General features: G+C 57.6%; 1 protein-coding gene across 7 annotated transcripts in view; it reads left to right on the forward strand.

Annotated features, from left to right (window-relative positions):
* BRF1 (BRF1 RNA polymerase III transcription initiation factor subunit) overlaps nucleotides 1-22,331 on the forward strand; it is a 65,682-nt gene extending 43,351 nt beyond the window's left edge. For all 7 annotated transcript variants that reach the window (XM_032267618.1, XM_032267620.1, XM_032267623.1 and 4 more), the window contains 13 exons: nucleotides 1,522-1,671; nucleotides 2,777-2,870; nucleotides 4,920-5,046; nucleotides 5,411-5,450; nucleotides 5,540-5,632; nucleotides 9,348-9,614; nucleotides 11,356-11,417; nucleotides 12,128-12,209; nucleotides 12,305-12,360; nucleotides 13,557-13,813; nucleotides 19,504-19,555; nucleotides 20,351-20,522; nucleotides 20,999-22,331. In XM_032267618.1, the coding sequence (XP_032123509.1) occupies nucleotides 1,522-1,671; nucleotides 2,777-2,870; nucleotides 4,920-5,046; nucleotides 5,411-5,450; nucleotides 5,540-5,632; nucleotides 9,348-9,614; nucleotides 11,356-11,417; nucleotides 12,128-12,209; nucleotides 12,305-12,360; nucleotides 13,557-13,813; nucleotides 19,504-19,555; nucleotides 20,351-20,522; nucleotides 20,999-21,036 (1,490 nt within the window). In that variant the 3' untranslated portion in view covers nucleotides 21,037-22,331. The remainder of the gene's footprint in view (nucleotides 1-1,521; nucleotides 1,672-2,776; nucleotides 2,871-4,919; nucleotides 5,047-5,410; nucleotides 5,451-5,539; nucleotides 5,633-9,347; nucleotides 9,615-11,355; nucleotides 11,418-12,127; nucleotides 12,210-12,304; nucleotides 12,361-13,556; nucleotides 13,814-19,503; nucleotides 19,556-20,350; nucleotides 20,523-20,998) is intronic.
* Nucleotides 22,332-23,010: the final 679 nt, after the last annotated feature.

The raw sequence follows: 23,010 nt of genomic DNA on the forward strand, positions 1-23,010 counted from the left end.
CAGGCTGGAGTGCAATGGCACGATCTTGTCTCACTGCAACCTCTGCCTCCCGGGTTCAAGTGATTCTCCTTCAGCCTCCCAAGCAGTTGGGATTACAGGCATGTGCCACCACACCCAGCTAATTTTGTATTTTTAGTAGAGCTGGGTTTCTCCATGTTGGTCAGGCTGGTCCCGAACTCCCAACCTCAGGTGATCTATCAGCCTCAGCCTCTCAAAGTGCTGGGATTACAGGCGCAAGCCACCACACCTGGCCTATAAGCATATCTTTTATCATTCTTTACATTTCCAGCTCCGATGATTGTTTGTTATTGGAAATCATTAAAAATCTTAACAATTATGTTAATTTAAATTATATCTTTTTTTTTCTCCCAATAAGATCTGTTTTAGCAGCCAAATCACCAAAAATTATATTTTATCTTTAGTTGTGGGTGTATAGCAGGTGTGTATATTTATGGGGCACATGAGGTGTTCTGATGCATGCATGCAGTGCGTAACAATCACATCAGGGTAAATGGGCCATCTGTCACCTCAAGCATTTGTCCTTCGTGTTACGGACAATCCAATTAAACTGACTTAGTTAATTCTAAATGTACAAGAAATTGTTGCCTGGCGCCATCCTGTTGTGTATCAAACGCTAGGCCCTAGTCGACTAGTCTATCTGTGTTTGTACTCACTAATCCCCATTTCCCAAAAATTATTTTTTAAATGGTGGAAAAGAGCTGTGGCTCTGGACTGCCTAGACTAATCCTAATTCCACCCCGTCCATGATGGCCATGTGGCTGTGGGCACACTGCATGCTGTGTCGCACTCACCTGGAAAGGGGGCTGCACCCGTGAGTATGAACCAGCCACTGAGCCCTGGTGGGACACGGCAAGGCCCCGTGTGCTCACAGCACAGCCTTGTGGTGGGCGTAGGGGCACTGCTTGGGTCCACGCAGTCGCTCGGCTCAGGCTGCACAGCGTCAGGGCTGTCCTGCTCCAGGTACATCCCCTGCGGCACTGTGCCATGCTGGCAGAGGTGCACAGCACCAGGCCTTGGTGTGCCCACACAGCCCCCAGGGCACAGCCATGCTGGTAGAGGTGCAGGAAGCAGGTCCTCTCACCCACGAGTGTCAGCAGATGCCAGCTGCCCGGTGGCTTGTGTGCCCAGCCACACCTGTCCTGCTTTAGAGTCCCAGGGACCATTGTAGGAGTGGTGCTGTCTGCATGGTCTGGAGGGAAGGCTGCTGGGTGTGAGCCCCTCTGTGCTCTGAGCAGGATGGCTATGCAGCGGAGCACGCTGCCTAGTGCCCCGGCATGGCTGCAGCAGGTGGTCAGTGGCAGGTGGCTGGGGCCTCTTCTGGGTTCAGTGCCGTGGCTGTCCCAGCTGAGTGTCAGAGAGGCTTTGTCCGGGGAGGGGGCTGTGAGGGGGCCGTGTGCCTGGAAAGCCAAGTGCAGGTTCCCTGCCCCTGGGCTGGGTGGGCCGCATGTGCACATGCTGTGGCACCTTGAGGGGGGCCCTGAGGTGCTGTGTCTGCCGCAGACCCGTGCCTGTACATTCCACGCTTTGCGCACCTGCTGGAATTCGGGGAGAAGAACCATGAGGTGTCCATGACGGCCCTGAGGCTCCTGCAGAGAATGAAGCGGGACTGGATGCACACAGGCCGGCGCCCCTCGGGCCTCTGCGGAGCAGGTACAGTGGCCCCCGCCTGCCCATGGGATGATGGTCTGGGTTCTGGCATCACACCATCCTGACTCCTGAGCGCTGTTGGGCTAGGGCATGTGTTTCCAAAGCACTGACAGCTGCCTCCAGCCTCCCATGGCTGACACTGGCCTGGCCCACGGGGTCCTCGGCCCCCCAGGACCTCCTGGCTACCCTTTTGTCCTCTGCGTGTACTGGGATAAGGGACCTTGAGGGCCCTGACCTGATAAGGTTGTCTGCTTCTGAGGAGTGGCTGCATGGCCATCCCTGTCCGTGGTCTTGGGGGTTCCAGCTCCTGATGCGGATAGTGGTGTGGCCTCTCTTGAGACACCAGGTTGCTGCTTGCGAGGGTTCTGTAGGACTGTCAGGCTGACCTCCGGCCCCAGCTGGGCGGTTGTTCTAGTTGGACCTCTGTGGCCCCCCAGGTTGCAGCTGTCACTCAAACTCTCACTTTGCCCTTGGTGCTGGTGCGTGGATGTGGCCGTGACTGTGGCCTGGTCAACTACCCCAACCCTCGGCTGGGCCCTCACTCTCCTCCAGAGTCCCCACCCTTGTGCCCAATGTCCACTCATCTCAGCAGGCCTGGTGCCAGCATCCCTGCACTCTACTAACAGCAGAATTCCGCCTGAGGATCAGTTCCATCTGCACACTTGGTCTCCATGTTTGCACTAGAGGTTCTGGGCCTGCTGTGGCCTTGGTGAACCCGTGTCAGCTGCCAGTGGTGGCCTTGCCCTCTTCCGCCCAGCCTGGCTCTGCATCCTCAGACCCCCAGCTCCCATCACAACCTGTGTTTCCTGCACAAGTCCTCTTTGTTTGTTTGCTTTGAGAGATTACGCGAAGTTCTCAGAAAGCTTCATTTTAATTTTCCTTGTGTTTGAAAATGGAGTATATGCAGCCGCCACCCACAGTAAGGTAGAGAGGGCCTTGTCCTAGAGTAGCCACACCAGGCTAGGGTCTCACTGTGCTGGCACGCACACATCTTTCCAGGTTGTCATCTCCCTGACCAGGGTCTGCATATTGTCCGGCCTCCGCAGAGGCGCTGCTTCCTTGGTTCCCAGGCGTGGTGTTTCACGAGGCCTGTCTCGTTGCTTTCTAGCACTCCTCGTTGCGGCCAGAATGCATGACTTCAGGAGGACCGTGAAAGAGGTCATCAGCGTGGTGAAAGTGTGTGAGTCCACACTGCGAAAGAGGTAGGGGCTCTCATTCAGGGCATGGGACCACACAGACGCTTCATCAGTCTGGCTCGGGCCTCTTACTGAAGCAGGCGGTGCCTCCTGGGACCTGCTGTCCCCAGCCTGGCCCCTGTCCCACCGGGCTTGGACATGCTGCCTCGCCTCCCTCCAGAGAGTTCCCTGCTAGTCCTTTTGGGGCTGGCCCTGTCCCGTAGAGGCATCCCCTCCTTCTGATCCCTGTGTTTCTAAGTTGCGTTGGAGGGTGATATGTCAAGTTGCCGTGAGTCACAATCAGGCCGAAGGCTGTCTTTGATGCCAGAAGCTGGTCCGTCTCCTTTTTGGTGCGGCCCGTCCTGGACTTTGAGAGCCCAGGTGACCTGTGTGTGAGTGAAAAGCCAGACTTCCGTAAGAGTCCCTGCGTCGATGTAAATGAGCAGCAGAGCAGGCCAGGCTGGTGTGGGTGGGGGCTTGCAGTCCTGCTTTGCTGTGGTGGTTGCTGGGTTCCTCAGCTCACCTGCACAGCAGCCCTGTTTCATAGAGTTTGACAAGGTCAGTGTGACAGCAGAGTTGCTGTTACCTGTACCTGCCAAGATCTTTATCACAAATCTTAAACATGTGGCTTCGGTTTTTCAGCTGAGGTCATGTCCTATGGCAATTTCCAAAAGCACCTGGGAAGTATTTGACCTTAAATATCTGACCTTTGATTCTGTGAAAAGCCTTTGATTAAACATTTTGGAGATGATGTAATGTGTAGAGGCGTTAGTAAGAATTGAGTCCCCTGGGTCACCGGCGGGAAGGGCCCCTTCCTGCCTGGCTGCCAGGCGTGGTGGTTCTGGCTCAGCCTCCTCTCTTCAAGCCTTCTGAGTCTTCCGCCTAGGATCGGGGGTCTCTCTGTGGAAGTGATGAGGGTGCCTGTGGGCTTTTCTCCCAGGACCAGAGGTCTGGCAGCATCGGGTGGGGATGGAGAAGCCACTAGAAAGGACCTGGGTGGCAAGGAGCAAGCCCTGAGTGCCAGGCCCCACAGATGAACCGTTTGGCAAGCGCAGTTTTTTTTTTTTTTTGCTTGTTTTTGATTCTTTTTTTTTTTTCTTTGAGATGGAGTTTTGCTCTTGCTGTCTAGGCTGGAGTGAAATGGCACCATCTCGGCTCACTGCAACCTCTGCCTTCTGGGTTCAAGCGATTCTCCTGCCTCAGCCTCCCGAGTACCTGAGATTACAGGCTCCCACCACCACACCTGGCTAATTTCTGTATTTTTTTTTTTTTTTTGAGACGGAGTTTCACTCATGTTACCCAGGCTGGAGTGCAATGGCGCGATCTCGGCTCACCACAACCTCCGCCTCCTGGGTTCAAGCAATTCTCCTGCCTCAGCCTCCTGAGTAGCTGGGATTACAGGCACGCACCACCATGCCCAGCTAATTTTTTTGTATTTTTAACAGAGACGGGGTTTCACCATGTTGACCAGGATGGTCTCGATCTCTTGACCTCGTGATCCACCCGCCTCGGCCTCCCAAAGTGCTGGGATTACAGGCTTGAGCCACCGTGCCCGGCTTTCTGTATTTTTAATAGAGACGGAGTTTCACCATGTTGGCCAGGCTGATCTTGAACTTCTGACCTCAGGTGATCCTACCGTCTCGGCCTCCCAAAGTGCTGGTATTACAGGCATAAGCCACTGTGCCTGGCCTTTTATTTTATTTTTTATGTGTTTTTTGAGACAGGGTCTCGCTTGCTGCCCAGGCTGGAGGGCAGTGGCACCATCACAGCTCATTACAGCCTCAACTTCCTGGGCTCAAGCGATCCTCCCTGACCTCAGCCTTCCAAGTATCTGGGACTGCAGGTATGCACCACCACGCCTGGCTATTTTTTTTTTTTTTTTTTTTTTTTTTGGTAGAGATGGAGTCTCACTATATTGCCTAGGCTGGTCTCAAAGTCCTGAACTCAAGCAATCCGTCCACCTTGGGCTCCCAAAGCTGGGGTCACAGGTGTGAGCTGCGCCCAGCTGGAAGCTCAGTTTTAAATAGCTGTTTTCAGGGTCCCCAGCTCCGTTTCACATGTCTGGCTCCATTTTAGGCTCACGGAATTTGAAGACACCCCCACCAGTCAGCTGACCATTGATGAGTTCATGAAAATTGACTTGGAGGAGGAGTGCGACCCCCCTTCGTACACAGCTGGCCAGAGGAAGCTGCGGATGAAGCAGGTAGCACTGGCCTTGCCGTCTGGCTGTGTTGGGCTTGTCAGGCCTTGCATCTTGGAGCTGGGTCAGGCCTAGCTTAGGAGGGAAGTTGTACCCCCCGACTAGGGTGGTAGTGGAGCTGGTGCCACCCCAAAGCCTCGTAGCTGTTCATCAGTGCTGTGAGCAGCCAGAGGAGTCTCCAGGACGTACCTTGCACAGACTCTGGGAAGTGCCGCCTCTCCCCGTGGGGGACACAGGCCCACAGCTCTGCCTCCACCACTGCGTACTCCTAAGTTCCAGCGGCCTGTGGGTCCCACGGGGCACCCGGGAGGCTGTGCTGTGTCCCAGGGCCTCCCTTCACTAAGCCTGTCACCCCATTCCCTTTCAGCTTGAACAAGTCCTGTCAAAAAAACTGGAGGAGGTTGAAGGTAACCAACCGATCTTCCCATACAATGCTTCTGTTTTGTTGGGAAAGTTGATTTTGTGTGGACTTTTTGCTTTTGACTTACGACTTCAGGTGAAATATCCAGTTACCAGGATGCAATTGAGATTGAACTGGAAAACAGCCGACCAAAGGCCAAGGGGGGCCTGGCCAGCCTGGCGAAAGACGGTGAGTCCAGCGCTGGCCTCAGAACTCAAGATCCATCCGCCTGCCCCTTGCCGGCACCTTTCCCACCAGCTGACCTTTGACCCTGTCCCTCCTGTCACCCTTCCTGGACCCTCTGATCTATGCGCACAGTCCTGGGGGATGAGGCTGCCTCCTGCATGGCACTCCTCCCTCCTCAGGTGCTCAGGCTCCACGCTGGGCTGTGGCCCACCACCTGTTTGTACCGGCTGTCCCCACCTCATCCCCTCTCCTCAGTAGCTCCTGTAAGGTATACATTGGTTTGATCCAGAAAGGTGGGACAACTCAAAGTAGTGGGCTAGGCTTATCGGCCACAGGTGGAATCAAAGACTTTGTGATTGGCAATTGGCTGAAACAGTTATCTAAAGACCTGGAGTCAACAGAAAGAAGTGTCTGGGTTAAGGCCAGGCGTTGTGGAGACCAAGACACCTTGGTCTTGTTACGTAGATGAAGTCTTGTAGGTGGCCGCCCTAAGAGGCTATAGATGGAAAAGGTTTTCTTTTTGGAGTAAGAGTCTCTCTCCTGCTTAGACTAGAGTGTAGTGGCGAGATCTTGGCTCACTGCAGTCCCCGCCTCCTGAGTTCAAGTGATTTTCAAGCCTCAGCTTCCCAAGTAGCTGGGACTACAGGTACCCGCCGCCACATCCAGCTTATTTTTGTGTTTTTTCTTAGAGATGGGATTTCACCATGATGGTGGGGCTGGTCTTGAACTCCTGGCCTCAGGTGATCTACTTGCCTTGACCTCCCGAAGTGTTGGGATTATAGGCATGAGCCACTGCCCTCAGACAGATGTTTCCTATTCAGACCTTTAAAATGTACTAGAGTCTCAGCAAATCTTTTCAGGATCAGAAAAAGACCTGGAAAGACAAGGGGATTCTCTATAAGTTTCCACCACAAAAGATAGCTTTGCAGGGCCATTTTAAAATATGTCAAAGAAATATATTCTGGAGTAACATATTTTGATTTCTTTGAGGGCCTGCCATCTGTCATATGCTGCTTTGCTAGAGTCAGGCTGGAATTTGGTATCTGATTGCTATTGTTTGGTCGATCTTCAGAGCTCTGATTTGATGTTAATGCTGATCAGCAGTGCCTGGACTCCAACGGGAAGGGCTATAACAGAGTGTATGGAGGCATCTCTGACCCTGCCCCACTTCCCATCGTGGTCTGAACTAGCTATTCAGGTTTGTTTGAAATCTCCTTGACCAAGAGAAGGGGTCCGTTCGGTTGTTTTTAGGGCTTAGAATTTTATTTTTGGTTTGTATTCTGTACTATGTTTTTTCACTTGGGGGTGGTAGGAGCCACGAGAGGGACTGAGAGCAGAGGCAGGAGGTGGGGAGGCTGTTGCAGGAACCCAGGGTGAAAGGCCTGGCCCAACCTGGTTGAACTCTAGAGGTACTTTCAGGGCAGAGCCAACAGTCCCGGGAATGTGCATGTCCGGGGAATGTGGCAGCTGCAGCCCCCAAGGCTCCTGGCACCTGCAGCCAGAACCCGCTTGCCCAGGGAGGGGCTTCTAAGAGGCTGCTCTGTCCAGAGGTCACCCGCTGATGTCTGCTCTCTGGGGATCGGGTGCTTTCCCCAAAGGAGCCATTCCTCACCATGGAGACCCCTCCAGGACTCGGTGCTAGCCAGGAACTTTGTATTGGAACACATTCAGAAGAAAGCAATCTAAGTCTTAGGGTGGGGTCAGGCATGGTGGTTCATGCCTGTAATTGTAGCACTTTGAGAGGCCAATACAGGTGGATTGCTTGAGTGGAGTTAGAGACCAGCTTCGTCAGCATAGTGAGACCTCATCTCTACAAAAAATAAAATTAGCTGGGCATAGGAGCATGTGCCCGTAGTCCCAGCTGCTCAGGAGGCTGAGGCAGGAGGATCACTTGAGCCCAGGAGTTTGACATGCAGTGAGCTGTGATTGAGACACCGTACTCAGGCCTGGGCAACAGAGCCAGATCCTGTCCCTGCTACGTACACAAAAAAATCTAGAGTGGGATGCTTTAAGATGAGCCTTGCCAACCTAAAAGGAAGAAACTGAGGCAAAACTAATCTACGTAATTTATTTGGGTCAAGCTTGAGGATTGCAGCTGGTGAGGACATATCATATCGCCCTCCCCGAATATACACTCTGGTGAGCAGCAGCGGCACACCTGAATATACACTCTGGTGAGCAGCAGTTCACATGGACTTTTTTGTTTTTTGGAGATGGAGTCTCACTCTGTCCCCAGGCTGGAGTGCAGTGGTGCCATCTTGGCTCACTGCAGCCTAGGCTCCCAGGGTTCAAGCAATTCTGCCTCAGCCTCCCAAGTAGCTAGAACTACATGCATGCCCACCAGGCCAGCTAATTTTATATTTTTTGTAGAAATGGGATTTTACCACGCTGCCCAGGTTGGTCTCGAGCTCCTGACCTCCCGTGATATGCACACCTTGACCTCCCAAGTGCTGGGATTACAGGAGTGAGCCATCGTGCCCAGCCACAAATGGATTTTTAAAGGCAAAAAGGGACCGTGATTTGATGGAAACAAAGTTGTTTGTCAGGAATTGTCATTGGCTTATAGCAGTAGCATTCGTTAGTGATTGTTTCTCGTTTGAGGTCATTTCTGATGTGCTCCTGAACACTCTTGTGCAAGTCCTTGTATGGACGTTGATTTCCTTTTGGGTAAATTGCTGGGGTGACATTGCTGGCTTATGTGGAAAACAAATGTTTGTCTTTTTTTGTTGTTTTTGAGACAGGGTCTTATTCTGTCACCCAGGCTGGTGTGCAGTGGATTGATGGTAGGTTACCGTAGCCTCAACTTCTGGGCTCAAGCAGTCCTCCCCTCTCAGCCTCCCAAGTAGCTGGGACTGCAGTCAGGCACTACCACGCCCAGCTAGTTTTTAAATTTTTTCGTAGAGACAGGATGTTGCTATGTTGCCCAGGCTGGTCTGGAACTCCCAGCTCAAGTGAGCCCCCACACCCTGCCTGTCTTCACCTGCCTGTCTTTGCTAATACTCCTCTGTTGTCTCCAGAGGGGTGGCGCCATTGCGTCGAAGTGCAGGGGTGTTGCGTTCCTCTGTCCGGGAGACATGGCCTGGCGTCTTGTCAGGGCTAGACATTCTGATGGTTGTGAAGTAGGAGCTCGTGTGGTTTCATTTGCATTTCCTTAAGGACTGAAGAAGGTCTTTGTACGTGTTTGTTTACCACCCGTCTTTGCCGGAGTCTTGTTCAGGTCTTTTCCCACGTTTTAATTGGGTTGTCTTTTGTTGTGAAGTTTTGGGAATTATTCATCTGTTCTGGATTTACGTCCTTTATCAGTTGTGAGATTTGCAGATTAGCCTGTCAGTGTCTTTTCATTGTCTTACGATGGCTTTCAGAGGGCAGTTCTTAATTTTTTGGAAATCTATTTTATCGGTGTTTTATGGATTCTGCTTTTAGAGCCATTAGAAACCTTTCCCTTATCCAAGCCACAAACTTTTTCTTTTACGTTTTTGTCCGAAATGTCTGTACTTGTAGCTCCCCCCAGGTCTGCCATCTGCTTTGAACTGACTTCCGTGTGTAGCGCATGGCGTGGGCTGAGGCTTGTTCTTTTGCACACAGCTGCCAGGCACCATGCACTGACAGCCGTTCTCCGGGTTACCTGGCAGTTTGGCAGCATTGTTTCTTGTTACAAAAGTGGGTGCCCTGGCCCTCTGCCTGGTTAACAGGTGGTGTGTGGATTGTGTATGCCTAGGCTCTGCTGAGGACACCGCGTCCAGCTTGTGTGGCGAGGAGGACACAGAGGATGAGGAGTTGGAGGCTGCGGCCAGCCACCTGAACAAGGACTTATACCGGGAGCTTCTCGGTGCCACCCCCGGCAGCTCGGAAGCAGCAGGAAGCCCCCAGTGGAGCGGCAGACCCCCGGCCCTAGAGTCCCTGCTAGACCCCCTGCCCACGGCGGCCAGCCTGGGCATCTCAGACTCCATCCGCGAATGCATCTCCTCCCAGAACAGTGACCCCAGTGAGTTCTGATGTGGTGTAGGGGGTGCCGGGGACATTGGGAGAGCTTTCTGGCTTGTTCCTCTCATGGGGAGACCTGGGTGCTGCATCCTTTATTGGGAGGTGTGGTGTTCTCAAGGAGTGGGGTTAGGTGAAGACACCACCAGCCCCCCCAATGGCCAGTGGGACCGTGTGAGTGTCAGTGGTCCTAGTGTGAAGAACTGGGTGTGTGCCGACGCCAGAATGCGGTGGGTTCCGTCACCCTCACTGCGACTGCCTGCAGGCCACAGGGGCCAAATGAGAATGGAGCCCACAGGTTGTACCCAGGAGTCACACAGGGCCCCGGGGCATGGACCCATGGCTCCACCCCTCCTCTGCTTGTCCAACATGGTTAGGGGAGCGTCACTTGCTGAGCTTGGGCACAGCAATAATGAGGCAGCCCTGCCCCATAGGGCCCATGCCAAGCCACCATGCCCGTCCTGCCTCCCCTCACCCTGCCCATTTTTTGGGGAGCTCTAGGAGAAAGGTGTATCCTGTCCCCCATCCCTGCCAGGACAGGTTTCCCTGGCTGAGAGTCTGGACCCTCCTGCAAGGCTTCACCCTCAAGCCCTGCCTCCCATCGGGCACCAGGCCCTGGCCTCTGTGACGCTTCACCGTCAGGCCCTGCCTCCCATCTGGCACCAGGCGCTAGCCTCTGTGACACTTCACCATCAGGCCCTACCTCCCATCGGGCACCAGGCCCTGGCGTCTGTGACGCTTCACCCTCAGGCCCTCCTCCCTTCGGGCACCAGGCCCTGGCCTCTGTGTGAGGAGTCCTTGCAGGGTCACCAGGTGTGTGTTTATCGAGTGACCCCTGGGCCAGGGGTGGAGATGGTTGTGCACCTGGCCTGATGGCTGGGGCTGCTGTACTGGTGGAACATGGGTGGGTCACACAGAGCAACAGGCAGAGGGGACGTGCACAGGCCCTGGGGCAGCCCGAGGCACAGTGATGCTGAGCAGAAAGGGCCATTCTGGCTGGAGCTGAGGAAGGGCCGTGGGGGCCTTGAGGACTGCCCGTGAGTGCTGAGAGAAGTCATCTTGGGTCTTGGCCATGGAGCAGCGTGGCAGGAGGGCACCCCAGACAGTCTGGCCCGGTACTGGAGTTGAGTTGGCAGCAAGGAGCAGGCGGCTATGGCAGGGGGCTGTGGTGAGGAGGGGCTGTCCCGGTTCCAGGCTGTGCAGATGCTGCCTGGACCTCATGGGGCTAGACAGGGTGACAGGCAGGTTTTGGAGTCTCCTGAGCATGATCATGGAAGACTCCCTTGGGCCTGGACTTTGGAATCATTCCCGTCATTTCTATCCCAAGACCTATGTGCTCAGTGATGGGGAGCTGGCTCCCCCCGCACAGACGCGCAGCTCTCTCCATGGCCTGGCCTTCCTTCCTGCCCAGCTTCTGTGCCCTCCCTTGGTCTTTGGGGCCAGAGAGCCTGCATCTCCCAATCTTAAAAAGTTGCTTTCTTAACAGAAAGTACAGGAGTGCTGAGGTTTTCCCTTGTGGCTTCAGTTTAGTAACCTGCTGTCTTCACTCAGTGTCCTAAGCTAAGCATTTAAAGAGACGTGGCCATATGGGGAAACGGTGTGACCCACCGGTGCAGAGGAGGGGATGGGGTTCTAGAAGGCCCTTGGCCCAGACTCAGTCCTGAGCCAGCCCAGGTGGCAGCCACGCTCCCATAATCAGAGCTGGCCCCGAGTGATGCTAATGCTGACGCTGCGCTTCCCTCCAGAAGATGTTTCGGGAGATGGCGAGCTGGACCTCAGTGGCATTGACGACCTGGAGATTGACAGGGTAAGTGGCAGCACCCCTTCCCAGGAGGAGCATAGCTTGGGAGGGCACTGCAGCCCAGGGAGCCCCAAGTGGACGGGTGGGGTCGGCCACGTCACCTGCCCAGTGCCCACCCTGCTGGGTGAAGTGGGTTAGTGGCCTTCTAGCCACTATTCCTGGGACGCACCCCCAGATCCTCTTACCCAGTGTGGGCTCCAGGGCAGGCTGTTGACAGACCTCCGGCTCACACCTGGCCCTTCGGCCCTCTGACTCTGTATGTGCTGTGTGCCCCCAGAACCTAGGGGTTCCAGCCATTGGTACTGGCTCTTTGCATTTGATCTCAACAGATTTGCTCTCTGTCAGGCAGGAAATCTTCCCTGATTTCATTGCCACATGGTGCCTCAGGCCCCTTCAGCCTGGCCCCGCTGTTCCTGAGTGGCCAGCTCACACCCTCACTTCATCCTTTCATGGGGACCTGTGGCCTGCACTCTGGCTGGCCAGGGTCCCCGTGCCAGGGGGGCTTGCAAGCTGCCCTAGAGGGTCTCACAGAGATGGCCTGCACGGCTGAACTTGGGACAGGCAAAGGGCAATGGGTCCCCAGCTCACCCTGAGCAGTGAGGCCTCAGCCCGGGCTCTGCACCAAATAGAGGCGGCCCTGGTTCCCCTTCCTCTAATGGTGGAAAGACTTCCCGCTGGCCGGCGCGGCCTTAGCATGCCCCACTTCCTGTGCTCAGTACATCCTGAACGAGTCGGAAGCCCGCGTGAAGGCCGAGCTGTGGATGAGGGAGAACGCTGAGTACCTGCGGGAGCAGAGGGGTAAGCGCCACCCGCCCGCCCTGACACAGGACACGAGGTCCCCAGGCCTGGGGCGTGGGCCCTTAGTGATGCTGGCCCCTTTTCTGAACTTTTAGAAAAAGAAGCAAGAATAGCCAAAGAGAAGGAGCTCGGCATCTACAAGGAGCACAAGGTGGGCGCCTGTGGCACTGGCCAGGCCTTCTCAGGGTGTCCAGGCTTATGGGGGGCAGATGTCTTTGGATGTCCCTTCCCTGTGTGACAGGAGGGGCCAGGTCCCAGGGCAGGCTGTTGGAAGACATGCGATCTGGACCCCAGACCCACACCCCTAACCACTGGGTTCTGCCCCGTGCTGGTCATAGGCGCTCAATTGCCGGCTTCACCCTAGAGGGCATGTGCTCAGCCTTGGGGTGAGCTTCCAGATGCAGCGACAGGGCAGACCGTGCTGAGACTCGGAGCAGGTCACTGGGGTCCCTGGGCTTGAGGCCTGCCTCTGTAACCCAGGCTTGCTCCTCTGATGACCTGGGAAGGGCCGAATGTGGTGCCTCCCTGTCCTGTGGTCGTTGCGGTGACTTGGCCCAGCTGCTTGCTCCATGGTTTGAGTGTGACTTCGGCCTTGTGCAGTCAGCAGTGGTTGAGTGAGTGAGCGAAGGAGAAAACAGGGAGCCAGGCCCCTGCCTGCGAGACAGTGTCCTTTGGACCAAGCTGTAGATGGTGGGGAGGGCAGATATGGGGCCTGCCTAGTTGGGAGGACCCGGGGAGTTTGTGATCAGGGACTTAGGAGCTCAGGGTCTCCGCCCACCCAGCAGCACATCCCAGGCTGTGCTGGGCCACGTGGAGGGGGGGCAGCAGGGGTGGTGCTGGCTAATTGCTCTGAAGTGGTCTGTGGCTCCAGCTCCTAGAATGAGATCCAGGATCTTTGGGCAGCTGGGGCCTTTGACCTGGGCAGCAGTGCTGAGATGGATTGTCTGTCTTCACTGGTAATAGCTCTGCCACGGCCCGCACATCACAGCGCAGCAGCACGTCGCCTCCTGTGTGCACATGGCCCAGCCGTGCCCTGTGTGGGACCCAGGTGTGGCAGGGCCCTGAGGGCTGCACCTGTGGCAGGTTTGCTGCTGTTGCCTTCTGGAGGCCCTGCCAGCACCCGTGCCAGCCCAGATGCACCACTCACCTGGGAGGGCACAATTTGACATGGGCATGCCCAGAGAGTGCGAGGCTGGCCCACATGCTGGGAGGAGGAAGCAGAAGCAGCCCTTCTGAGGCCTTGAGCCAGGCCTCCCCTGCCTGCACTCCTGGCCTGACATGGAGCACTTGATGTTTGAGCACGGGGGTGGGGACTCACTGGAGTCATTCTTGTGTGTTTCCATCAAGCCCAAGAAGTCTTGCAAGCGACGGGAGCCAATTCAGGCTAGTACCGCCAGAGAAGCCATTGAGAAGATGCTGGAGCAGAAGAAGATCTCCAGCAAGATCAACTACAGCGTGCTGCGGGGCCTCAGCAGCGCCGGCGGGGGCAGCCCGCACAGGGAGGATGCACGGCCCGAGCACAGCGGCAGCGCCAGGAAGCTGTCACGGAGGAGGACGCCGGCCAGCACAAGTGCAGCTGACCCTGTGACCAGTACGGGGAAAAGGTACCGTCTTGTCCTGAGCGGCTGGGTGTCGGGGCAGGAGCTGAAGGTAGGCAGAGAGCAGAGGCTTTGGGTCCTGGAGCTGCTGGGGGCCAGCTGGGGCCACAGAAGTGCCTGGAGTGGCATGTGCCACCTGCATGCTGGGGACTGGTGGGCCAGCCTCAGGCACATTGACGATCTCGTCTCTCCTTGGCTTGGCGGGCTGTGATCCAAGTGGTGGCGCCAGCTGTCAGAGGGGTCTTGCAGGCCAGGCTCTGTTTTGTCCCAAGGATGAGATGGGACATTCACAGTGGGGTTGGCCCCTTCTCCAGCCTGGGTTCCTGGAGGAGCCCTAGCCCCGCTGCCCTGTGCCTGCTCTGTGTGCCCTGGCTGCACTGCCATCTCTGTCGAGGTGGTGGGTGACAGCAGCCCACTGCTGAGGAGGGAGGATGTGGGTGGAGAACATGGGCTGAGGGATGGTCAAAGGTGGGGATGTGCTGGCCTCAGCGTGCAGAGTCACAGGTCTCCGCAGCTCCATGCAGGGCCACCGTGGGGTGGCTTGGCCACAAGTGGCCCTGGGAGGAGCCTGCCCTCTGTGCTTGGCTTGCCACTGGGTGGCGGCTGCAGGCTCTCCTGACGAGGCCATGAGCGGCTGGGCTCACCGGCTGCGTCTTAGGTGCTCACCACACCTTGGCTGGTCCGTGTGTTTCCCTGGCGGTGGAGATGGGGTTGGCGGCTTAGCTCCTGGGTCCAGCCCCAAGGCTTGGCTCTGGGCCAAGAGTGTCTGCTGGTCCTGCTGCTTCTCCTCGGAATCTCTTGAGCTGTTTCCAGCTGCTTCCACGCATGGGGCGGTGCCAAGCCTCTGCAGCCCATCAGGGCCTCCTGTTGTTTGTGGCAGTTTCTCCTTGGCCTTTTGAGCTTTGAGGCCAGCCACTCCATCCCCAGTGAGAGTCAGCTGTGTTGTGGCCCTGCCCTTGCCCCTGCCCCCGCCCTGGGGCGCCCAGGTGCTGCTCCGTGAGGGAGCCTGACCTTGCTGGCTGCTGCTTCTTAGCTGGCATTTCATCCCGTCAGGAGGGCCACGTGGGCTGTCTCCTCCACATCAGCCACACGGTGGCCCTCTGGGGGTGTGTTCCTAGCACAGTTCCTGGCATGTGTAGGAGGTCAGTGGGGCAGAGGTGAAGTTGGGGCAGGCCTGGTGGCTCAGTTCCCCTGTACGCCAGCACTCAGGTTGGATCTGAGGCCTGAGTCTCAGTGTCCTCTGCCTGCCCAGCCAGCCTCTCTTAGCGCTGGGGTTGTCCTGTCCTGGTGTGGGTGATTCTGGTGCCTGGTTACAGGGTCATATTTCCGTCTGTCACACCTAACCAGCTGGCCCAGACAGTGTCTGGGTGTGCTTTTGTGTGTCTGTGTCTCTGCGTGCATACGTGCCTGTGTCTGTATGCATGCAATACATGTGTGTTTCTGTGTGCATGCAGTGTGTGTGTGCCTGTGTCAGTATGCATGCTGTGTGTGTGTGTGCTTGTGCCTGTCTATACATGCAGTGTGTGTGTGTGTGTCTGTATGCATGCAGTGTGTGTGTGTGTGCCTGTCTGTATGCGTGCAGTGTGTGTGTGCCTGTCTGTATGTGTGCAGTGCATGTGTGCCTGTCTGCGTGCAGTGCATATGTGCCTGTGTATGCATGCACTGTGTGTGTGTGCCCGTGTCTGTATGCATGTAGTTTGTGTGCGCCTGTGTATGCATGTATGCGTGTAGTTTGTGTGCGCCTGTGTATGCATGCACTGTGTGTGTGTGCCTGTGTCTATGCATGCAGTGCATGTGTATCTGTGTCTGTATGCGTGCAGTGTGTGTGTGCCTGTCTGTATGCATGCAGTGCACGTGTTCCTGTCTGTATGCGTGCAGTGTGTGTGTGTGCCTGTCTGTATGCGTGCAGTGTGTGTGTGTGCCTGTCTGTATGCGTGCAGTGCACGTGTGCCTGTCTGTATGCGTGCAGTGTGTGTGTGTGCCTGCCTGTATGCGTGCGGTGCACGTGTGCCTGTGCCTGTATGCGTGTGGTGCGCGTGTGCCTGTGCCTGTATGCGTGCGGTGCACGTGTGCCTGTGCCTGTATCTGTATGCGTGCGGTGCGCGTGTGCCTGTGTCTGTGTCTGTGTCTGTCTGCGTGCAGTGTGTGTGTGCCTGTGTTTATATGCGTGCAGTGTGTGTGCCTGTGTCTGTATGCGTGTAGTGTGTGTGCCTGTGTATGCGTGCAGTGTGTGTGTGTGTGCCTGTGCCTGTCTGTACATACAGTGTGTGTGTGTCTGTGTATGCATGCAGTGTGTGTGTGCCTGTGTCTGTATGCATACAGTGTGTGTGCACCTGTCTGTATGCATGTAGTTTGTGTGCGCCTGTCTGTATGCATGCAGTTCGCATGCGCCTGTGTCTGTATGCATGTAGTGCGTGTCTGTATTCATGTGTGCCTCTCTGTATGTATGCAGTGTGTGTGTGTGCCTGTGTCTGTATGCATGTAGTGTGTGTGTGCCTGTCTGTATACATGCAGTGCACTTGTGCCTGTATGCAGTGCATGTGTGCCTGTGTCTGTATGCATGCAGTGTGCATGTGTGCCTGTCTGTATGCATGTAGGGTGTGCGTGTGCCTGTCTGTATGCATACAGTGCACGTGTGCCTGTGTCTGTATGCATGCAGTGCATGTGTGCCTGTCCGTATGCATGCAGTGTGTGCGTGTGTGCCTGCATCTGTATGCAGGCAGTGTTTGTGCGCATCTGTGTGTGCAGTGCATGTGTGCACAGTGCATTGGTGCACTCAGTGCATCTGTGTGCGCATGTGTACCTATGTCGACATGCAATGTGTGCATGTATCTGTGTGTCTGCACACAGTGCGTGTGCGTGTGTGTCCATGTAAGTTTTTGTGTGAAACGCAGGTGTGCATGCCTGTGTGTCTCTCTGTGCAGGCAGTGTGTGCACGTGTGTACATGCAATGCATGTGTGCCTGTAGGTCTGCAGTGTGTGCGTGTCTGTGCGTACACTTGCATGCATTAATGTCTCTGTATACACAGTGCATGTTTGTTTCTCTGTGTGCATGGGGCATGTGTGTGTGTCTTAAGTCTTGAGTGTATGCAGTATGTGTGCATGTCTGTGACTCTGTGCACGCACTGTGTGCGTCTGTGTATCTGTATGTGTGCAGTGTGTACACACACATCTGTGTGTTTGTGCACTGCTCTCTGCGTTAGAAACCCATCGATCTCCCACCCCAAGTGGTCGTGATCTGATTCCTGAATGTTTAGTATTCTGAGAAAGAAGCATGAAGACCTCAGAGCTGGGGATACCCCGACTCACTGCACCGTCACCCTCACCCGGGCCTGGGCAGCTCTGGCAGTTGCAGTTGGGCAGGGGAGAGAAAGGGGCTGCCTGGGGACAGAAGGGCAGGTCCCAGTTGCCTTTGCAGCCCGTGGGGGCAGCTTTTCACCCACACTGAGGTGAGGAAAAAGGGACTTGGACCTCTTGGAAAGCGGCTGAAGCTCTGACCTGGGGAGGGAGGTGGGGAGGAACCACCTAGGAGGGGCTCAGCTGAGGAGGTGCCACCTCAGCCCAGCGACCACAGCGGCTCTCAGCAGCAGCGGTGCTGCTTTGGGTGGCCCAGCAGTGACGGCCCCTTCTCGCTGCAGGCGGCCAGCCTGAGCTGTACCCCCATTCCCTTTGGCTGCGGGACAGGCAGAGGGGCCAGTGTGGGTCTTGGGCCTCAGCGCCCATCTCTGGAAGGGGGACAAAAGGGAACCCAGTAGATGAGCCACCCTCCTGACTGCTTACGGGCTTCAGGGTCCCCCCAGGCTGGGCTGCAGCCAGGCTTCAGCTGAGCGGGGTCAGCACGTGCGGTGCGGCTGTGAGAGGCAGCAGCCTGAGCACAGTGGCGGGTGTGTGTGAATGATGGGGGGCAGTAACCCACATCCTCATGCCCCTGGCTGGGGACTCCCCTACAGGCCAAGGCTGTGGCCGAGGTGATGCCAGGTGGGAGCTTGTTCTCCAGGCGCTCTCAGACCCTCGAGTGTGGAAGGGAAGCCCCTGAGGCAGGCCCCCAGCCGGCCCCCAGGCCCCAGGAACCCTTTCAGTTTCAGCCCCCTGAACATCATGCACCCTTTCTCTAGCCAGGCTTTGCATGAGTAGAGAGTTCTGTGGCCCCCAGGGTGAGGCCTGGCACAGCTGCCTCCTGGTTCCAGAAAAGCTGGACTTGTCTGTCAGAATCTGGGGTCAGTGCTGCAGGACCGTATGGCTTCAATCTTGGCGTGTCCTCAGTGCCAGGTGGGGGAGGGAGAGTGTGTCCCTACAGGAAGCCTACCCCCCGATAGCACTGCTCTCCCTGCGGCCCCATGTTCCTGCCCGCCAGCATCTGCTCCTCTCTGTCCAAGGCACCGTCTGCTGAAGCCAAAGAAACTGCCTTTTCTGGACAGTTGCAGTGAGCTGAGATTGTGATACTGCACTCCAGCCTGGCGACGGAGCGAGACACCATCTGAAAAATTAAAAAAAAAAAAGATTCTCTCCTTGGGCTGGCAGAGTCTCAGGGCATCCTCAACAGGGCCTGCTGGCTTGACCTTCCAGAGCATGAGTCTCCTGGTGGCTTAGTCCCCTGCACCAAGATCAGGCCTGCAACCCAATCGCTGAGCCTGCCGCGGTGGGAGAGACCATGGCGGGGTGACTCCTCAAGATCAGTCTGCTGAGAAGCTCTGCTACAGGGCCGGCCTCCATCCCCAGAGGCCCCGGCTCCACTGCACGGTGGGCCTGGGGTGGGGGCAGGGAGGGCGGAGGAGCCTGAGGATGCAGCACCACCAAGGGCGGGCACTCAGGCTCCCGCTGCCTGCAGACTATGGGAAGGAGTGGAGCGGCTGAGGCTTCTGGGGAGCCTCATGGGGAGCCTGGGGCCTCAGCCCGGCCCACACCTGCTGTCAGCTTCACCCTGCACAGAGATCCATTGCTAGGTGCTCTGCGAATGTCCACCTGTCACGGGGACCATTCCCAGTGTCCCGAGGGTTCATCTGACAAATCACAGCCAGGCAGGGCCAGGCCTCAGGCCCCCTACCACGTTCCCACACAGCTGTGCCTGGAGGGAAGGGCTCTGCCCACTCTGCGTTCTCCCCACAGGCCCTGAGGCCTCTCATTGCCCACGCCACAGCCCTGTGTGGCCATGCCAGGAGTTGGGAGAGATGCCTGCGTTCTCTCTCATGGGGTCCTGTCTCCCTGGGGGCTCCAGCAGTCTCCAAGAAGACTGGCACGTGGAAGGCACCTTTGGCCTTCGTGTGTGGCAGGCTGGCGAGGGGCCTGTGCAGGGTATTGTCAGCAGAAGTAGGGAGTGCCCTGGGCCTGGTGGGGTTGGGGGAGCAGACTTGGGTCTTATAGTGCCCCCTTCATCCTCCCCCCTCCCTGGGTGAGGTGTGGCACCAGGGCGGCTCCTTGCGGGCTCATACACTGTTGGAAGGAGGTAGGCCAGGGTGGTGTCTGCGGCATCTGTGTCTGCATCAAGTGTGCCCCCGCTGAGAATGAGTGGGTCGGTGCTGTGCTGCTGTGCAGTGAGTACTGATGAAGCACACAGAGGCTGACACAGACCCAGACTTCCAGAAGGAACGAGAGAAGGTCAGTTAATGCGGGAGAGTCAAGACGGACAAGAGTGAGCCAGTGGGATGGGCATGCCGGGAGCCGGGGCTGAGGCCACTGCGCTGCGCTTCCTTTTGCAGGTTGAGGCCTCTGGTGTCTACGCAGCCAGCAAAGAAGGCAGCCACCGGAGAGGTGCGTTGTCCCACGTAGCCAGAGGCAGGGGGACCTCAGGAGGCAGCCACCCGTTCCTTCCTGGGCCTAGATGCTCGGTCTGTGAGCCCAGGGACAGCACCTACCCCTGCTGCCCCACACTGGCCTGGCATGGGCAGAGAATCGGGGCCTGAGGGAGGTGGGGACCGTTGTGTGCCTGCTGCTCAGCCCTTGGCCAAGGGTGGGCCTGGTGCCTGCAGGGAGCCTGTGTGTGGGAAGCAGGCGCTGCCAGGCCACAGGACCTGGCCCTCCAGGGCTCAGGGTTTTTTTTGCCTGGGCTATCACTTATTGTCAGGGCCTGGTGTAGCCCAGGAAACCAGGGAGCAGCAGGGAGGGTCCCAGTGTACCTGAAGGTGCCAGCCGGTGGTCGGGGCTGGGCAGTGGGGCGGGGCTGGAGCAGCAGCCTTTCTGGAGTGCTGTGTTCTGGGGTCCCGCCCCCGGGTGCTAAGGCTGAGGACACTGGCCTGCAGTCGTCTGGAAAGGTGTCTCCCCAAGCACTGGCGTGGGGCTCCAGGGGTACAGGAGGAGGGGTTGACAGAGGCCTGAGGGTGGGGTCTTGATGCTGGCACAGCTCATGGTGTAGCCCCCAGGAGGCCGTAAGTGGCCGGTGGGCCTGGGAGCCCTGGCCAACCCTGGGACCCGCTCAAGTGGCAGGAGTGGCTGAGTGCCCTGGCCCGCCCTTGGGGTTATGAGGGGCCTGCTGAGCGGAAGTCCTCCCTCCAGGGGCCAGGGAGGGCAGCCCCGCTCTGCGTGTGTCAGAGTCCCGCTTCTTTCTAGGGTCTGCTCCCGAGCTCCCCCGCCCTCGGAGCTGAGCCTGCCAGGCCCCAGGCGGTCCTGGTGGAGAGCGGGCCTGTGTCATACCATGCCGATGAGGAGGCTGAGGAGGAGGAACCCGACGAGGAGGACGGGGAACTGTGCGTCAGCGCCCTGCAGATGATGGGCGGCAACGGTGCGTGTGGCCCAAAGGCAGGGAGGGTTCCAGGAAAGCCAAGGCATCGGCTGCTGCCCTTCAGCATTCCTGTACTGGGGCCTGTTAGCTTTAGACGGAATTTCTGTTTCTGGAAAGAAATTTGAGCTAAGACACTGTAAATTGGTCATGTAAGTTGTGAGGTTGGAGCCAGCCAGGGTCAGAGAGGTTAGGGACGGTCAGGTACCTGCCATGAGGGCCGGCAGCCAGCAGCATGGGGTTCTTGGGTTGCACACATGGCCACGGACCTGCACGCCTAGGGAGGGAGGCCGAGGGGGCCCATGCTGCTCTCAGGTGCCCTCCATGAGGAGCGAGGCCCTGCTCTGGGTGCCAGTCCCGGGAGGCAGAGAGGAGCCCAAGATGGCACTGGCAGGGCACGGGGGCCAAGGTGGGTGGGGGTGGGGCTGGGATCCTGGCCCTTAAGAGACCCTTGGCTTCATGACTGCGCTCTTCTGCAGACTATGGCTGTGACGTCGACGAGGACGACGGCTACTGAAGCACAGCCTCCAGGCGGGCAGCGTCCTGTGGGGCCTCTCGGGTCTCCGCCTCAGGCCGACCTCCAGGGCCGCAGCAGGCAGCCTCTAGTGCTGAGACTCCTGATGACAGGTGGCGCCTGCCCGGTGGCCCTCGTCCCACGTGGACCTCTCCATTGGGATTGTGTTTCTCTCCGGCAAGGGAAACCCGACCAAGTGTCTCCGTGCGTCTGTTCAACTCAGGGCCGGGTGTGCCCAGAGCTGGGTCCTCCTGCCTGCTCTCGACTCCAAGGATCCTCGAAGGCTGGCACTGTGGCGTTGCTACTGTAAGGAAACAGAGAGTCAGGGCAGCCCCACCGCTGGTCCAGGTGCGTGTGGAGGGCTGCGTGTGCTGACCCTGCAACTCAGGACCAGCTCTAGAGCCCCAAGCCCACCCTCCACACTGTCCCCTCCCGAGCAGCACTCTGCGTCAGCGCCTTCTGCCAGAGAGGAAGCTGGAGCCCTGCTGTGTCTAGCATGGCAGTGGGAGCTGAAGGTTTAGCACTTGAGAGGCGGCATCTCTCCCTGGCCACGTTGTCTGAAGGTCCTTTGCCTCCAGCTGTGGCCCTGCATCAGATCCCGGCCTCCTCCGAGACAGACACCCCCACCCTGCCTCCTCCAGGCCCCCTCCCCTCCCTGTGGCCTGCACCGCCCAGAGCACTATGGCGGACAGACAAGGGGGTCAGACCCTGCTCCAGGTCCACCTGAGTTGTGTGCCTGGGAGCCCCATGGCTGCCAGCAGGTGAGCTGAGTGCTCCACAGCTGAGACCGGCGCCCCGGCCGCCCAGTGCATAGCTCTGCAGGTGGTGTGGGCGCAGCCTGCATAGTGTCCTGGTGCTGGGGGTGCCCTGTGGACAGAGCCAGAGCTGCCCAGAAAGCAGTGTCGTTCCCTGTCAGAGCTGGATCAGGTCCCCCCCATCCAGGAGAAAGGGCAAGCAGAGGCCCGAGAGCCTCCCAGTGCTAGGCCTCCTCATGTAAAGGCCCCAGTACCACCCATAGGAGGTCTCAGCTCTGGCATGGCTGCCCTGAATGTGGCTGAGGAGGCTTCACCCTGCGCCCCTAGGAGAGGGTGGCCTTGAGGCAGAGCCGTGCTGCACTGACCCCCAGGGGGCCTCAGGCTCCGCATGGAATGGGCTGTATATCCTGCCTTCAGCAGGCCAGACCCCCCTGCCCCTGCCCAGAGCTCAGCAGCCAGCCTGGTTCCTGCCAGAGTGTCTTGAAGGCTCAGGGGAAGAATAGATTTAGTAAAGCAGAAAACTCTGTTATGACTTGACAGAAATCGCCTGAGGGCTGTCTGATTCCATGTTGCATTCTGTGTCTAGCCGTCTGGTCGGGTATAGCAGGCCACGTAGCACCAGCCTGGAGCCAGCGCTTTGCAGCCCAACCTGTGTCTCAGGTCAAGAGCTGGTGCTGTTGGCCACCCGGCTTGGCGTGGATATTACTCCCTGAGGCCCAGAGGCTGCCTTGAGTGAGGGGTGCGGGGTCTGTAGGTCACCCTGACTGCAGCAGCTGTAAGTGGGTGTGTATCGGTCTGGGCTGGATGTGGGCTGGACATGGGTGTGCCATGGGGGACTGGGTGGACAAGTCCCTGCGTGGACCCCCAGCGTAGTGTGGCACTGGGTGGCGAGTGCTGTGAAGAAGGGGAAACTGCAGGACCAGCCCACAGGGGCGTCACTGAGGCTGTGGTGACAGGAAGCTGCACTGGGACAGGGTGGGTGGGCCTGGGGGACACAGCTGCCACCCACAGGCCCTGAGGGAGGTGCAGGTGGGCCGTGGGGCCGCAGGGTTGGGGGGCTTGAAGAGGGTGCTGATAGAGGAGTTCTGAGGACCAACTGGAGGGGCTCCCAGCCTGGCAGATGCTACTGGGCCAGGCCAGAGATGACAGCCAGGGGGCATGGAGTGGGGGTTTTGTTGGAAGAGGGTGGATTGGGGGGTGGGTGAAACCTGCTACTGGATCC

This window comes from Sapajus apella, unplaced genomic scaffold (genome assembly GCF_009761245.1).
Source record: "Sapajus apella isolate SASKATOON/1434 unplaced genomic scaffold, GSC_monkey_1.0 scaffold170, whole genome shotgun sequence".
NCBI classification, from domain to species: Eukaryota; Metazoa; Chordata; class Mammalia; order Primates; family Cebidae; genus Sapajus; species Sapajus apella.